We start from the raw sequence: 17,668 nt of genomic DNA on the forward strand, positions 1-17,668 counted from the left end.
GCTGCCTGTGGGCGAGGGCGGGGCGCATCCTCTCCTCCAACACAAAGGAACATATTTCCTGCCACCAGTGAACTTCACATGCATGTTTCTGGCCTGAGAGAGGAAGCTGGAACCCACACAAACATGGGAAGAACATGCAAACCCCACACAGGCCATGTAAAACCATGTGAAAAATACATCATTTCCTGCATTTGCACGTAAACTGACATCTTTTCATGAATGAAAATGCAGAAGAGAACTGGAAGAGACGCTATTCTTATGCGATTTAAAATTTAAAATGGCTAACAAATCTTATACTAAAACTTCAGGAGACATGGTTAATGAAGGAACTGGCTGCTTTGAGTGTCACGGTGGTCCGCTGTGGAGACGGTACAGACTCACACCGCCGATAAGACGTGTGGAAGAAATGAATACAGTGATCTTTTACCAAGGACAGAAACTTGATAAGGAACTGTTTTTGATCCGCTCTCCTTTGATTCTGAGAGCTTCTTCTGATCCTGAGCAAAAGAGGACTGAGAAACAGTAAGAAAAAAACCCTCCTTGTTGAAAAATCATCTTTATTATAAAAACAGCGGTTAATGCAGAGCAGAGGGGGTTGATATTCTGTGCACGTCTGAGCGCTCTCCAAACAGAGGAACCGTCTCGTGATCGCATCCTGCTGCAGTATAAAAGTTTCCACGGCTCGATGCAAACTGGTATTTCCGGGTCTCGCCCTCGATCCAACAAACCGCCTGTGAATCATGACAACTTGTAAACAGATATGATAGATATGAATCATGTCAAACTGTGAGACTCGAGCTCACGCTGTTTCTACTGATCTGATCGGAGCTGCAGGAGCAGGTCGGCTGCTTCTGTGAGTTTAACCGAGTTCCTTCATGTGTCCGCAGGAGCCGTTTCTGCGTGGCGCTCAGACCGCGATGACCGCCTTGCCGATGTTCTCTCCCCGCAGCATCCCCATGAAGGCCGCCGGCATGTTCTCGAAGCCTTTAGTGACGGTCTCTCGGTACTTGATTTTACCCTGCGGAGGGAGAAACAGGAGCGATCAGAGCGAGCGTTCCATCTGAAAGAGAGAGAGAGAGGAAGACTTCTCACTGTGTACTTACCTCTCTCACCCACGCCATCAGTCTCTTCAGGGATTCCTGGTGTTTGTACTCCCAGCGGCTCTGCATGAAGCCCTCCATCTTCAGCTGCTTCATGTTCATGTTGAATTGAGGGTACGGACCTGAGAGAGGAGAAAAAAGGGAACGCAAATGACAGAGGAGAAAGTGAAAAAATAAGACAGAAAGAGAAAAAAGGAGTGAAATGAGGCGCAAAAACAGAAAATAAAACACAGAAAGAGGTATATACAACGACGGAAAAGTCAAGGAGAGAGTGAGACAGAAGATAAAAAAACAGAAAGGACACCAGAGACAGTGAGAGAACAATTAGAAAGAAAAAGACAGGATAAGAGTCAAAAAGACAGAAATAATGAGAGACAGATCAAGACAAATACAAGAATATAAAGGAAACGGACAGAAAAAGAGGGGAAAAGTTAAAGTGAGTACAAAGAAAAAAAGAATGAAATGAGAAAATAATGGAGAAAAAATAAGAATTTCAGAAAAGTAGGCTGTATGTCGCCCTCTGCTGGACAGAAGACGTCAGTGCATGTAGCGTGACTGTATCCCAGTTTTTCACATTTTGACTGAAAAGCCGGTTCAGCTCACCGGTCTGCGGCGTGGAGTCGTTGTACACAGAGATGCTTCCACACACGGCGATTCTCCCAAACTCCTTCATCTGCTCAATGGCGACGCTGGAAAAATAGCCTCCAACCTGAAAGAGAAGGAAAAGAAAGTCAATGAAGGGACAGGAGTCCTGGCAGGAAGCAGCTGACCGGCTGCGCTCACGTTCTCGAAGAAGCAGTCGTATCCCTCGGGGGACGCCTTCCTCAGCGCGTCCTCCAGCGAGCCCACGGTCTTGTAGTTGAAGACCTCGTCGAAGCCCAGCTCCTTGAGGAAGGCCACCTTGGCCTCGGAGCCCGCCGAGCCCACCACCTTGCAGCCCTTGATCTTGGCGATCTGCCCCACCACGCTGCCCACGGCGCCGGAGGCGGCGTTCACCAGGAGTGTCTCACCTTTCTTCAGGCCCAGGACTTCCTCGATGCCGTACAGGGCGGTCAGCCTGCGGGACACACAGGGTTCCCTCTGCTCAACGCCCAACCGGTGGGCTCAGTGGCTCAATGGCGGCGCGTGTCTCACCCCGGCATACCGATGGCGCCCAGCGCCAGCGACAGCGGCAGGTCCTGAGGCCAGTCGGCCAGGACGGGCTCCAGCTGGGAGCCGTCGCACACGGTGTGGGTCCTCCAGCCGTGACGGCCCACAACGTGGCTTCCCACTGGAAAGGCTGGGTTTTTGCTTTGGATCACTCTGTGGGGAAGGAAAACGTCAACTTTTTCTTTTTTTTTTTTACTATAGGAGGATAAAAGACAAACGATCACACTCATTTCTACATCTGCGTAGTGATTCGGATCACCTGAACTGACTGGGATAATACAGTGCGCCTCTGGTGGTCAAATGAATGTATTGCAGTTAAAGGTGCTGTAGGCAGGATTACCTGAGCAAGATGGCGATTTGACCCATCTCAGATGGTGATTTGAAACCCAGCACAGCCTCTCCTGTCCTGTTTTCTCTGACATTACGCCCTTACGCAAGTTAAGCCCCTCCCACAAGAACGTGCGCGCGAACGCGACACTATGCCTGCCGACTCAAGCACTCAACGGCTTTACAACGTCGAGCAGGACAACTTTTGCAACGGGCTCTTCTGATTGGTCAAAAATACCTGGAGCGGTCGAGAATCCTTTTCAGCTCAGAACAGAGACAGATGGAAACGCTGCGCCCTCGCGGTATTGCAATTATACTACACTCGGCGACAGTTGCTCAGTTGGTAGAGCAGGTCGTCTTATAACCGGAAGGTTGGCGGTTCGATCCCCGCTCCCGCAGGCGTAAAACTGGTGTTGTGTCCTTGGGCAAGACACTTCACCCACCTTGCCTAGTATGAAAGTTGTGAGAGTGAATGGTTGGTGGTGGTCGGAGGGGCCGATGGCGCAGATTGGCAGCCTCGCTTCCGTCAGTCTGCCCCAGGGCAGCTGTGGCTACAGTAGTAGCTTACCACCACCGAGTATGGTGTGAAAGGGTGATGTGATATTGCAGTGTGAAGCGCTTTGGGCTCTGTCATGCAGGGTAAAAAGCGCTATACAAGTGTAGTCCATTTACCACTCCTAAAGGATTATCAATGGATACTCTGACATTTAATCCAAAGAAAACACAGAAAAATTAGCATTGACGAGCAAAATCCTGCCTACAGCACCTTTAATTTCTCACGGCTGGACGGACTGGACTGCTTATGGCCCTTTATGTATAAAATGCAAGATGCTCTCTTAAATTGAGTTATTTTTTCAATTGTGATCGTGACTGGGTGGTTGTTTTAAAACCTTTCATGTCGAGACTGTGTGAGACTCATTTCACGAAGTAAGAAAAGAGGATTAAAGATTTGCTCTGTAGTAAAATTGCCAGTGTTATCATAAAGTCAGCTCGTCTACCGTCTTCAGGTGGGTCAGCTGACCCACCTGAAGACGGTCGAACGGCCAGGGGCGGCCGGCGCGTGGGTCCGGTCGCCCGCCTGCGGAGCCCGCCTGCGGAGCCCGCCTGCGGAGCCCGACCGGTCCTGGAGGCTGGGCCACTGGGTCGGGGGAACCGTCCGCCACGGCGGCGGCGTTGGGCGCCGTGCCGGGCGGGGGGCCCCCGTGGCGGCCCCGGGTTGCCTTTCAGTCTGGGGTTGGATGCTCAAAGCTCTGCTCTGCTCTGTTCTGATGGGATCTGCTCCGCTTCGCTCCTCTCTGACACCCCGCTAACTTAGCCACAATTAGCTCAGATGGGAACGTTGCGGAGCTCCTCTCCCCAGCAGAAAGGCACTTTGAGTCGGCCTCGGCTGTCACGGTGCCCGGGTGTCTGACTCGCCAGGAGGCTGCGGAGCTCTGGTGCCCAGCGGAAGCGCACTGCGGGGCGCTCCTGGAAGTCTCTCCTCACCGAGAGTATCTGGAGGTCTCCAAACCAGCGAAGGAGTGCTATGCGCGGGCCGAGCGGCACACACGCGGCCGCGGCGTGGCTGCTGGAGCTCTCAGGTCAGCGGGAGACTCTGGAGATCTCCAAGCCGGCCGAGGAGCACTGTGCACGGGCTGAGGCCAACCCAAAGTGCCTTTCTGCTGAGGAGAGGAGCTCCACAACGTTCCCATCTGAGCTGATTGTGGCTAAGTTAGCAAGGTGTCAGAGAAGAGCAGATCCCATCAGAGCAGAGCAGAGCAGAGCTTTGAGCATCCAACCCCAGACCGAAAGGCAACCCGGGGCCGCCACGGGGGCCCCCCGCCCGGCACGGCGCCCAGCGCCGCCGCCGTAGCGGACGGTTCCCCCGACCCAGCAGCCCAGCCTCCAGGACCGGTCGGGCTCCACAGGTGGGCGACCGGACCCACACGCCGGCCGCCCCTGGCCGTTCAACCGTCTTCAGTTGGGTCAGCTGACCCACCTGAAGACGGTAGACGAGCTGACTTTATGCAGCCTCCCGGCGAGTCAGACGCCCGGGCGCCGTGACAGCCGAGGCCGACTCAAAGTGCCCCTCTGCTGGGGAGAGGAGCTCCAACGTTCCCATCCAAGCTAATTGTGGCTAAGTTAGCGAAAACTGTCAGCTGACCCACCTGAAGACGGTAGACGAGCTGACTTTATAACACTGGCGATGGATGAAAAACTATAGCCGAAATGAGCAATTTTGCAGAGATTATGTCCCGCGCTGAAGCTCCACTGCCGTGGCCCCCGCTAAATCGGTTGGATCTAAATAACTTCTGAAGGACTCCAAGCTGCACGATGTTTGTCTGAGTGAGTATATGAGCATGCACACACCTAGAAATAAGGTCCAGGTGTAAAAAAAACGGAGTTGCCCTTTAACAGCAGGTGAAAAGAGTCATGATGGTGAACTCCAGACGAGAACAGAAGACTGAGATTCCTGCAGTGAGTCTTGCCTCATAGCAATGTAATCGCCTATCTTTTCTCCATCAGATTGCTGCTGTTGTGCCTCCACTCAATCCCTGAGTTCACTTCCAGGTTTTCTTTGATCACTTGCTGCTGGATGTATCAAAGCCTTCCCTGTTATCTTCACTCAACCCATTTTCACTCGCTGGCTTTTAACCCAGCATGACTGTGCTCTTTTTTTTTCGTTATCATTTTATTGCCTTTGTGATCATTTATTTACAAGTGCTCTGTTTTATCTCAACGATTTTACAATTATTCATGTCAGCACTTTGCAGTGGTTTTGAGGTGGCACAGAAATAAAGTTCAAATGAGGTGAATCTAAAGCAGAGGTGTAAAACAAGAGGCTCCAATCTGGCCCTCCAAACCACAAAGTAAATGGGAAAAAAATTAAAAGAAATCATTGATATTTTTTGGGGGAAAACAAAATTTTCTGCTGAGAAATCAGTGCTGCTGCCATGAAAACTAACAACCTCATTGCTGAGAGTGTGTCGTCAGGATGAGTTTTGCAACAAATGTATTGTGCATCAGCCATAGGAGTCTTTTTTTTAACATTTTGCTGCATTTTGCATCAAAAAAATATCTTTTCAACTGGGTTTATGTTGAGAATGGAGTCAGTGTTTCAGTTTTGTGGAAATCATCCCGTATTCTCTGCCCCAAAACATAGAAAAAGAAATGCAAATATTAAATTTAAAAGGGATCTGGGATCTGCTCCAAAACCCTGAAACCCTGAGTTCGATGAAGCGTTGTGGCAGAAGGATGGATGTTGCTTACTTGGCCACTTGACCTCCGATCATCACGTCCCCTTCCTTCATGCGGAACTTGCTAAATGGCCTGGAGGGGAAAAAAAAACAAACACTTTCAGAGGCATGAAGGACTTTCTGATGTCTGTGATCGCTTCCAGCTTGATCGTGCTTACCTCATGTACGGATCAACACTGAGAAATACTGTTTCCAAGAGCACCTCTGAAAGAACGATGACAGTTTTTAGATCCTCAACAATGTAGAAAATGATGAGCACTCTTGTTAAACCCACATAAGGTAAATAAAGTGATCTGACCTCCATCCTTGGGCTCAGGGAGCTCCTCCACCTTCAGCTCAAAGTCACTGTTCTTCGGGAAGCCATCAAAATACTTGACAAGGACCCAGGTCTTGGCTTGGACCATGATTCAGGTTCGGGGCTGCTATGGGACACGGATACACAGAAACGGAAAGGTGTAGCGGTGCAGTCTCCAGTGCAGGTCAGATTAATTTTCTTATCTACATCAGAAAGGGTGATTCCCTGTATGATGAAACTATTTGTGTGAAATAACATGTAAAAGAAACAGTGCATTTAAAAAAAAGCACAACATGTAATAAAAAAAGTAGTGGAATATTAGGCAAATAAGTCATTATAAAGAAACAGGACCATAGAAGTAATCAGATCATCTTGAACGTTGCCCATCCCTGCTTTAATAAAACTTTTGTTCATGTCAATAAACATGCAATCACACTTTCACACATAAAAAAAAAAAAAAAAACGGGATGAGCCAGGTCATAAAATATCAGATAAGCTGTTATAGTTATTGATGCTGAGAGAGCTGAGTCACTTGACAATGACAAGACAGTTTACAATAAGTACAAGAAATGGCTCAAAAAAAGGGAAATAGATAAAAGTTCAAATACTAGAACAGCTGCTGCATCTCCTTTGTTTGCGCTGCTAAATTAACCCTTAGTGGACTTCATGCATCCTGCATCCTCCATTCCCCGCGTTCACAGTCACTCACCAGCTGCGCGTGTCCACGGAGAAATGAAAGAAGTGCGTGTAGAAACAACAGCGACGAGCGAGGGACAGATATATGCATGTGAGTACAGAGGGCGGGAAACGAACTTCGGCCCCCAAATCTGATTGGCTCTACGTGACTCGTTGCGTATGACGTAAGATCTTACGCTTCATGACATAGGCACGTACAGTTTTGGATGCTTGGCGCGGCATGTGTTAGTAAACTGCAGGAAGGAAGTATTGTCAGGAAAGAAAGAAAATGATGGCAGGACTAAGACAAGAAGGAATGGAAGGAGGAGGGATGAGGGAAATATTGAAGTGGGAAAGAAGTGGAGGACATTTGAGTACATTTCTAAGAGAAACGGCACTAATGGAGAGAGTATAATAACAGTATAAGATAGAGAGGGGACGTTCAGCAGATGGCGGTAGTGCAACCGTTTGGGATGCAAGCTGCCATAAAACACCAAGGAAGAAGAAGAAGAAGATGCTTGGCGCGAGCTTCAGCGGCGAAGCGGCGCAGCTGATGCTAACAACACGGACTGTTTGAGGCAAAATGTAAGTATTGTGATTAATATTTGTGGACTTTTTCCACTTTTGTCTGTCAGGTTACCGTATTTTCCGCACTATAAGGCTCACCGGATTAATAGGTGCACAGTCAATAAGTGGGCTTTTATTAAAAAAAAAAAATTCATATATGGGGCGCACCGCATTTTAAGGCGCATAGAATAGACAACCCAGTCTCATGGCAAGTCATGCTGTGAGTCACGTAAATGAATCTATTGAATCGTGTCCAGGAGCAGCGCTTTGCACAGTTTTTTCATGTCCCAAGCCTCTCTTTTTTAAACTACCGGTACCGTGTTTCCTGCAGGAAAAAAGTTTGGCCAGGCGGGGGAGCATGTGGTGACGTGCTAAGGCCTCAGTATGCTTCTCCATCACAGCGACGTCGTTCCTACGCTGACAACCCTACACCGCCACTGAACATATGATGCTTCTGCATCAAGGGAACGCCCTCCTCTGCAATTTCACCACCAAGCCGCTGGGCGGGCGTGGCGGTGTCTTTGTTTCGCAATCGGCAGTCACAACAACAATGCGGCTTCCGTAGCTCCGGCTTTACCTAGACATTGATATCTAGACACGCGTGCACTTACCGATCATATATCTGCATATATGGCATATCTGGCGACACCGGGCTGTCGTGACGGAGAGGCGTGAGCAGACCATGATGAAATATTGGTGAAACTAATGAATTTTTGGACGATTAATGCCATTTTAGGAGTGGCTATACACATAGCCCTGTCTGCTAACAGTATAGGGATGTGCGCTGCTCAATTTTGGATCTAAATTTCTCCCGAAGCACTGTTGGGATCAGAAAAGCATTCAGGGTGAGTTCTACTTCATTCTATTAACAACGCGAAAGCGGACCAATCACTGCCCTCGACGTTCACGTCACCACGCGTCGCCTCGACGCGAAGTCAGGATTTTTGGGAGGTGCGCGTCAAGCCCTAGCGTAGCCCGACATAGATGTAGGAACAATGTCGCGGTGACGGGGAAGCATACTGAGGCCTTTACGCTGCTAACGCTGCTAACGCTGCTGGTGATCGACCGTCGGAGAGTATTTTTTCTCCTCTCCGTTGTCCGGGCGCTGCACCGGGGTGCCTGGACTGAAAAGTTCTGGCGGAAACCCTGCTGTAATACACGTAATACATTTCAATGAGAGTCACCTGGCGGTATCGCGAGAACACAACATCTCGCGGGAATTGCAGCATCTAGCAGTCACACGATCACTGGCAGGACTACAAATCACAGAAATAAATCCAGAGCGATGTACTATTTTTACACTCAATTTATAAGGCACACATTACACTTTACCGGCAGTACATGATCAGCTGTTCATATGGTTTATTGGTGTTCATAAAGTCAGAAACGCAACCTTACGTTGAAACCCCAGAAAGAACTACAAATTCATGACGCTATTGGGAGTTGTAGTTCTGTCTTCAAAATTTCTTTTTTTCCTAAATAGAAGAGTGAAATATAAAAAATAAGTACATTTAAGGGTTTCGATTGATGAGGAACACGCTCCCTTGGATTATTTTTTCAAATTAAACTGATATAAGTAGGTGAAATTTAGTACCTTATATTATTATCATTTTTACTTTCCCCTCCACTAGACCCAGCCTTGTATCAGATGTACGGTACATTCCAGGGAGACATGTGAGGCTCAACAGGATGAAATGTGCTTGAATTGAATTTAGTGGACAAACTCTTCATTGAGAACTTGGTTTGAACTTACTGGAACCCTTTGCTGTCATTTTGGGTCTTGTCTTCAAATCTACAGTTTTAGTGGCTGGAGTTGCGTGATGCATCCACTAGATGGAGCTGCACTAAAGGGAATGCCAAAAAACAGATCAGTCAGTCAAACTTTTTTAAAAGAATACAAACCAGCATTCTGACAACTCAGTTCATTCCCAAAATAGGTTAGTGAATTCTCTCAGTTCATTCCCAAAATAAGTTCGTGAATTCTTATTACAGTGCCGTACAAACCGGTAGCTCTTATTTGCGCCGCCCTTGTTGAAAAACTTGTTAAAAAAAATGTATTTCCAACTCCATTTGTCTCTGTTCAAAGCTACATGAACATCTACTTTATTGTTTTCCCCATTTTTTCGCGACAGTTTTTCTTTTACAAACAACAGGTAGTGCAACTTTTTATGATGTAATTACGTAATGCATTCACAAACGTGTAGGGGAACTTTTCCCAGATTCAGTGAGCTAACGCTAGCTAGCGAGCTATCGCTAGCGGTTCATAAGCTAGCATGAGGGTTTTCATATACATTAAATTAAAGAAATGTGACAAGACCCTTAGTGAAGATGCCATCAAGTTAACAGCTGAAATGGCCCTTTTGTCTGATAATGAGTAGAATGTCTGATTTAATGAAATTTTGAGATAGTGTCTTTCAAAGGAGACAGAGCCATCTTGTGGTCATTTAGCACAACTGCAATAGATTAATTTATGACGTCACTTGTAGAAAAAAATCGTAAACGTTGACACCCCTAGTTTTTAGATTTGAGGTTGACATGTCAATTAGGGATGCACAATATGGAAAATTTTAACCGATACCGATAATTAACTACTTCTCATGGCCGATACCGATAACGGATAAGTTTCATTTCATTTCATTTCTTCTTTCTCCATGGTAGTACATGAAAGCAACAATTACAAGTAGCTACATTTGGCAAAGTGCACATGCATACCATGGCAAGAACAGGGGCAGGGTGAAGACCCAGTTCAGATTTTTATATTCAATATCATCTTAAAATAAGTCAGTCACCAGTGAACTTCATGTGAATATTTCTGGCCTGAGGGAGGAAGCTGGAGGGAACCTCCAAACCCCACACAGACCTCCTGCAGATTTTACAAATATCAAATTATCTTTTTTATTTGACAGTCTTATAAAGGGACTCTACAATTCGAGGTTGAAAATGTGGCGTAGACAAGACTAATCTGTCATGTAAAGTACTTTTCAGTTCCACTGCAATATGTTCAAACATTCAAATCCACAAGAAAAAAAACTCCAACTTGTTGAAAAATCATCTTTATTATAAAAACAGTGGTTAATGCAGAGCAGAGGGCGTTGATATTCTGTGCACGTCTGAGCGCTCTCCAAACAAAAAAAACCGTCTCGTGATCGCATCCTGCTGCAGTATGAAAGTTTCCACGGCTCGATGCAAACTGGTATTTCCGGGTCTTGCCCTCGATGCAACAAACTGCCTGTGAATCATGACAACTTGAAAACAGATTAATTACCAGGCGAAGCTTGGAGATATGAATCATGTCAAACTGTGAGACTTGAGCTCACGCTGTTTCTACTGATCTGATTACAAACATGTTTCTGTGAGTTTAACCGAGTTCCTTCGTGTGTCGGCAGGAGCCGTTTCTGCGTGGCGCTCAGATCGCGATGATGGCCTTGCCGATGTTCTCTCCCCGCAGCATCCCCATGAAGGCCGCCGGCATGTTCTCGAAGCCTTTGGTGACGTGCTCCCGGCACTTGATTTTACCCTGCGGAGGGAGAAAGAGGAGCGATCAGAGCGAGCGTTCCATCTGAAAGAGAGTGAGAGCGAGGAAGACTTCTTACTGTGTTCTTACCTCTCTCACCCACGCCAACAGTCTCTTCAGGGATTCCTGGTGTTTGTACTCCCAGCGGCTCTGCATGAAGCCCTCCATCTTCAGCTGCTTTACGATCATGGTTAAGTGAGGGTACGGACCTGAGAGAGGGAAAGAGAGAGGAGAAAGTGAAAAAATAAGACAGAAAGAGGCAAAAGGAGTGAAATGAGGCGCAAAAAGAGAAAATAAAACACAGAAATAGGCATAAACAAATACAGAAAAGTCAAGGAGAGAGTGAGACAGTAGATAAAAAAACAGAAAGGAGAACCAGAGAGAGAACAATTAGAAAGACAAAGACAGGATTAGAGTCAAAAAGACAGAAACAGAATGAGAGACAGAACAAGACAAATACAAGAATATAAAAGAAACAGACAGAAAAAGAGGGGAAAAAGGGTAAATATTAGGGCTGTCAAAAATAACGAGTTAATTGCGTTAATTAATTAATGTACTCAATCTCGTTAAAATTTTTAACACAATTTAATGCATGCCTATCATGACAAGCCTCACCTCTACCAGCGGATGGCGGGTAGAGGTGAAGCTTTTTCGGCACTACAGACCGTTTATCTGTTCCTTTATTACGGATTATTTAGAGAAAATTAAGCACATACACTGTCAGTACATTATCATTAAGTATTAAAGTTTATTTAGCCTTTTTTTTTCCGTTTCTGAATCGCGGGGGCGGCGCCGGAGTGATTCTTCTGTCTGCAGACCTTCTCCTCCCTCCAGACAGAGTCTGCTCTGTCTTTCCACGAGTTTTTCACTCTTTCGGTGTCTTTAAGTGGAGCCATCAGGCTGGAGCTCCGTCTACTTTCACTTTTACCGTGATGTTTTGTCTGCTGCGCGGACGTCCGCGCACCCACGCGGACATGTGAAGCATGGACGGGCAGCAGACAGGAGGCAAAGGAGGCCTGGCATCAATTAATTTATCAAAACGGAAGAAGAAAGCAATATGGAGGGAGAAAGCTGGCTGGCCCCATGGATTCTACTTGTTTGATTAAAAAAATGCTGAAGCAGTTTTCTGTTTTCCACACTAAAAGGAACACTGGCTAAGAATGACCTGTTTAATTGTGCAAGAAAAGAGTGTGGTATTCTTAGTTTTACTTTTCTTGTGCTACTACATTTGTTACAGACCTAAAAATGTAACTCCTGCCAAAAGCCAACTTTAGAGGGACTGCAGAGGGAGCACTGCACACACAGACAATATGTTATGGTGTGCATGTTTTAGTTTTTTGAATATTTATTTTATTTGGAGCCTTAAATATAAAACACATCTCGTGTTAAATATATATAATCACGTCCTGTCATTTTTTTGTTAATGCAATACAGGAAAAAAGGGTATATTTCAGACATAGTTGGACATTGCGATTATTTGTGATTAATCATGATTAATTAATTTGGAAGCTGTGATTAATCTGATTAAAAATTTTAAAGGGGCTGTATCATGCAAAATTAACTTTTTGTATGTTTTAACCTTGTTATATGGCTATGTACTCACCAAAAACACCCCCAAATCGTTTTTTTCTTTCGTGCCTGTGTGTTTGAGCTTTCCTCCTTGTTGTGCTGCTCAGAGAGGCCGCCCCTCCCGCACCCGTGAAAACGCTCTGCTTCCCACGTTCACGTCACACTGTGAAGATGGCTCCCCTGAGCCCCCCTCCCGCAGGCCCTCGGCAATCAGCGTTGCTGCTTTTTTCTAACTCTGATTACGGAGATAAACTTTAACCATCGTCTGAAAGCAACAGTCAAGCAAGAGCAAGAGTCTGAAGGGTCTGAAGGGTCTGCGCTTGGTGAGTTTCTAACAGGAAAAGATGTTTTCGCGTGTATTCCCGTGTAGAGAAGCCAGAGCTAAAGAGCTAAAGCTAACCCTTAGAGACGCTAACGAAGCGCTGATTGGTTGAAGTACGCTGTCAGTCAAAGTCCACAGGGGGAGAGGCGGGATTTTCAGTGAAACAGAGCGTTTTCTCTTCCGGGTTTCAGAATTAGCCCCAGAAAATCTTTTATTTCACACAAAATGACTTTTCCTTTGTGCCAAAAATAAACTATTACCATGTTAATGCCATTTCTAGGGTTTGGACTAGCTAAAAAAGCATGATACAGCCCCTTTAATCATTTGACAGCCCTAGTAAATATAGATAAAAAAAAGAATGAAATGAAAAAAAGGAGTAAAAAATGAATTTAAGAAAAGTGGAGCTGTGACTGAACTTCAGCTGTATGTCGCCCTCTGCTGGACAGAAGACGTCAGTGCATGTAGCGTGACTGTATCACAGTTTTTCACATTTTTACCCCTTTCACACTGCAGCTAGCGGGTCGACCCGTGTTCTCGACCCGCTAATAATCGCCTTTTGAGTCCTTTCACACTGCCTGCAGACCCGCCTGCTGGCGAGCCGAGTTGCTGCGTTTTTCTGCGCCGATAGTGTCCCGCGTTGATGACATCATCAGCGCAACGGAGCAAAGCTAAAGTAAACAATGGACTAGAGCTCAGTCCCCGTTACCTGTAGACGAATCTCCTCTTCCCCACGGATCCAGAGGAGCTCTCTGGTCTCGCTATCTTGCCAATACTGGGTCATCTTGATGAAGGAAATCTCACGCTGTGTCCAGAAACAACAACTAGCGCGCTAACGTAGCCACGCTGCGTCGACGTCATCACGTAAGTTACTGCGTCGACTCGCGTCTGCCTTTCACACTCCCTTTTGCCCCTCCCACTAAAAAGCCGATAGCAGTGACCAGCTAAAAACCCGGGTCGATTGCAGGGTTGAAAAACCCGGATCTAATGCTGAGTGAACGTTTTCACACTGCCATGAGGACCCGATTAATTAGCGGGTTTAAACGGGTTTTTTGGCCAGTGTGAAAGGGGTATTAGACAGAAAAGCCGGTTCAGCTCACCAGTCTGCGGCGTGGAATCGTTGTACCCAGAGATGCTTCCACACACGGCGATTCTCCCAAACTCCTTCATCTGCTCAATGGCAACGCTGGAAAAATAGCCTCCAACCTGAAAGAGAAGGAAAAGAAAGTCAATGAAGGGACAGGAGTCCTGGCAGGAAGCAGCTGACCGGCTGCGCTCACGTTCTCGAAGAAGCAGTCGTATCCCTCGGGGGACGCCTTCCTCAGCGCGTCCTCCAGCGAGCCCACGGTCTTGTAGTTGAAGGCCTCGTCGAAGCCCAGCTCCTTGAGGAAGGCCACCTTGGCGTCGGAGCCCGCCGAGCCCACCACTTTGCAGCCCTTGATCTTGGCGATCTGCCCCACCACGATGCCCACGGCGCCGGAGGCGGCGTTCACCAGCAGGGTCTCGCCTTTCTTCAGGCCCAGGACTTCCTCGATGCCGTACAGGGCGGTCAGCCTGCGGGACACAACGCCGGACCGGGCGGCTCAGCAGCAGCACCAGACATCTGGACTCTCATGTGTTTATGTCTCTCAGGAGGATGGATCACTGAGGCTGTTTAGACACACTTCTAGAACCTAAACAATGTAGGAAATGGGACAAAGCTCTTCAAGATGAAAGACCCTGCTGGTCCATGGTAGAAACCTTTTGGGAAAGTTCAGGACACGGTGGATCTGCCATAAGTTTTGTAACTTCAGCAGATCCCGCCGTAGTTTAGCAGAATTTACTTGTCATGTTCAGCATCGAACCGGCGACTACAGTTTCACTACAACTTTGATTCAGCTTCGACACAAAAATATTTCACTGTTGGCGCGTGTCTCACCCCGGCATGCCGACAGTGCCCAGCGCCAGCGACAGCGGCAGGTCCTGAGGCCAGTCAGCCGGGATGGGCTGCAGCTGGGAGGCGTCGCACACGGTGTGGGTCCTCCAGCCGTGACTGCCCACGTTGGCAGTCACGTGGCTTCCCACGGGAAAGGCTGGGTTTTTGCTTTGGATCACTCTGTGAAACAGAAAACATCAGGAGAGTAGTTTTTTGTTTTTAACTATAGGAGGATAAAAGACAAGAAACTATCATTAATACAGACACATTTCTACATCTGCGTAGTGATTCTCATCATCTGAACTGACTGGGATCATCATTCAGGCTGAAGTGGGAATGAGTTACAGTAAGATGTACCCCAGTGCGCCTCTGGTGGTCAAACAAATGTATTGCAGTTCATTTCTCCCAGCTGGACAGACTGGACTGCTCCCGGCCCGTGGGCCGTACGTTTGACGCCTCTGTTCTACTGGTTCATATTCACCATATTCATAGAGTTTATGTATAAAATGCAAGATGCTCTTTAAAATTGAGTTAATTTTTCAGTTGTGATCGTGACTGGGTGGTTGTTTTAAAACCTTTCATGTCGAGACTGCGTGAGACTCATTTCACGAAGTAAGAAAAGAGGATTAAAAATTTGCTCTGTAGTAAAATAATAACAACCATGCAGCCAATCAGATGCTTTCTTCTTGTTTATTGCATGACTAAATAGCAGCATTTCTCTGGGACGTGCATGAAACTTCAGCACCGTCCCGTCAGAAACAGATGGGATTTGCACAATGTGGTTTGCTAGAAAAGAGAAAACACACGTGTGTGTGTGTGTGTGTGTGTGTGTGTGTTTCAAACAGTGTGTGTGTGTCCTCTCAGTAATGTTTCCCAAATGTTTACCAAAGACAAAAACAATCGCTCGGAAACGGATGACAGAAGAGTGATTCAGAGAGAACGGGAATCAAAGGCTGGGGTGATTAACAGCAGGTGAAAAGAGTCATGGTGGTGAACTCCAGACGAGAACAGAAGACTGAGATTCCTGCAGTGAGTCTTGCCTCATAGCAATGTAATCTCCGATCTTTTCTCCATCAGATTGCTGCTGTTGTGCCTCCACTCAATGCCCGAGTTCACTTCCAGGTTTTCTTTGATCACTTGCTGCTGGATGTATCAAAGCCTTTCCTGTTATCTTCACTCAACCCATTTTCACTCGCTGGCTTTTAACACCCAGCATGACTGTGCTCTTTTTTTTTTCGTTATCATTTTATTGTCTTTATGATCATTTATTTACAAGCGCTCTGTTTTATCTCAACGATTTTACGATTATTCATGTCAGCACTTTGCAGTGGTTTTGAGGTGGCACAGAAATAAAGTTCAAATGAGGCGAATCTAAAGTGGAAGTGTACAACAAGAGGCTCCAATCTGGCCCTCCAAACCACCAAGGAAATGGGAAAAAATGTAAAGAAAACATTGATTTTTGGAAAAAATATTAATTTCTGCTGAGAAATCAGTGCTCCTGCCATGAAGACGAACAACCTCATTGCTGAGAGTGTGTCGTCAGGATGAGTTTTGCAACAAATGTAATATGCAATAGAAGTTTTTTTTTGTTTTTTTTTTTTTACATTTTTACTGCATTTTGCATCAAAAAATATCTTTTCAACTGGCTTTATGTTGAGAATGTCATCAATGTTTCGGTTTTGTGGAAATCATCACGTATTCTCTGCCCCAAAACATAGAAAAAGAAACACAAATATTAAATTTAAAAGGGCTCTGGGATCTGCTCCAAAACCCTGAAACCCTGAGTTCGATGAAGCGTTGTGGCAGAAGGATGGATGTTGCTTACTTGGCCACTTGACCTCCGATCATCACGTCCCCTTCCTTCATGTGGATCTTGCTAAATGGCCTGGAGGGAAAAAAAACAAACACTTTCAGAGGCATGAAGTACTTTCTGATGTCTGTGATCGCTTCCAGCTTGATCGTGCTTACCTCATGTATGGATCAACCGTGAGAAATACTGTTTCCAAGAGCACCTCTGAAAGAACGATGACAGTTTTTAGATCCCCAACAATGTAGAAAATGAAGAGCACTCTTGTTCAACCCACATAAGGTAAATAAAGTGATCTGACCTCCATCCTTGGGCTCAGGGAGCTCCTCCACCTTCAGCTCAAAGTCACTGTTCTTTGGGAAGCCATCAAAATGCTTGACAAGGACCCAGGTCTTGGCTTGGACCATGATTCTCAGGTTCGGGGCTGCTATGGGACACGGATACACAGAAACGGAAAGGTGTAGCGGTGCAGTCTCCAGTGCAGGTCAGATGGAAGTGCAATGTCAACACAACTTTTTGAGGCTCCAACCATGATCAAAGTCTAAGTCCAGATCATTTATTTTATCTACATCAGAAAGGATGATTCCCTGTGTGATGAAACTATTTGTGTGAAATAACATGTAAAAGAAACAGTGCATTTAAATAAAAGTACAACATGTAATCAAAAAGTTTTAGAATATTAGGTAAATAAATCGTTGAATATAAACAGGACCACGGGAGTAATGAGATCAGCTTGAACGTTGCCCATCCCAGCTTTAATAAAAATTTTGTTCATGTCAATAAACATGCAATCACACTTTCACACATAAAAATAAAACGGGATGAGCCAGGTCATAAAATATCTTGTAAGCTGTTATAGTTATTGATGCTGAGAGAGCTGAGTCACTTGACAATGACAAGACAGTTTACAATAAGTACAATAAATGGCTCAAAAAAAGGGAAATAGATAAAAGTTCAAACGCGAGAACAGCTGCTGCGTCTCCTTTGTTTGCGCTGCTAAATTAACCCTTAGTGGACTTCATGCATCCTGCATCCTCCATTCCCCGCGCTAACAGTCACTCACCAGCTGCGCGTGTCCACGGAGAAATGGCAAAAGTGCGTGTAGAAACAACAGCGACGAGCGAGGGACAGATATAAGCATGTGAGTACAGAGGGCGGGAAACGAACTTCGGCCCCCAAATCTGATTGGCTCTAC

General features: G+C 46.2%; 2 protein-coding genes across 3 annotated transcripts; both read right to left on the bottom strand.

Annotated features, from left to right (window-relative positions):
• Window positions 1–540: 540 nt before the first annotated feature.
• Window positions 541–6,909, bottom strand: LOC115386260 (prostaglandin reductase 1-like). Its single transcript, XM_030088496.1, has 9 exons — window positions 6,817–6,909; window positions 6,111–6,234; window positions 5,971–6,016; window positions 5,826–5,885; window positions 2,235–2,402; window positions 1,884–2,157; window positions 1,704–1,809; window positions 1,104–1,222; window positions 541–1,018 (listed from the first exon to the last, which is right to left on the bottom strand). The coding sequence occupies exons 2-9, from the start codon at window positions 6,214–6,216 to the stop codon at window positions 908–910; spliced, it is 990 nt and encodes a 329-aa protein (XP_029944356.1). The 5' UTR covers window positions 6,217–6,234; window positions 6,817–6,909; the 3' UTR covers window positions 541–907.
• Window positions 6,910–10,386: 3,477 nt separating this feature from the next.
• LOC115386259 (prostaglandin reductase 1-like) lies at window positions 10,387–17,647 on the bottom strand. 2 transcript variants are annotated; one of them, XM_030088493.1, is made up of 9 exons: window positions 17,537–17,647; window positions 16,775–16,900; window positions 16,635–16,680; window positions 16,492–16,551; window positions 14,670–14,846; window positions 14,032–14,305; window positions 13,852–13,957; window positions 10,954–11,072; window positions 10,387–10,866 (listed from the first exon to the last, which is right to left on the bottom strand). In XM_030088493.1, exons 2-9 carry the CDS (start codon window positions 16,878–16,880, stop codon window positions 10,756–10,758), a joined length of 999 nt encoding a protein of 332 aa, XP_029944353.1. In that variant the 5' UTR covers window positions 16,881–16,900; window positions 17,537–17,647; the 3' UTR covers window positions 10,387–10,755. The 2 variants fall into 2 exon arrangements, with proteins under 2 accessions (XP_029944353.1, XP_029944354.1); XM_030088494.1 differs by having other exon boundaries at window positions 16,775–16,897; window positions 17,537–17,643.
• Between the last annotated feature and the right edge of the window lie 21 nt (window positions 17,648–17,668).

The sequence above is a fragment of the Salarias fasciatus genome, chromosome 3 (assembly GCF_902148845.1).
Source record: "Salarias fasciatus chromosome 3, fSalaFa1.1, whole genome shotgun sequence".
Lineage (NCBI taxonomy): Eukaryota > Metazoa > Chordata > Actinopteri > Blenniiformes > Blenniidae > Salarias > Salarias fasciatus.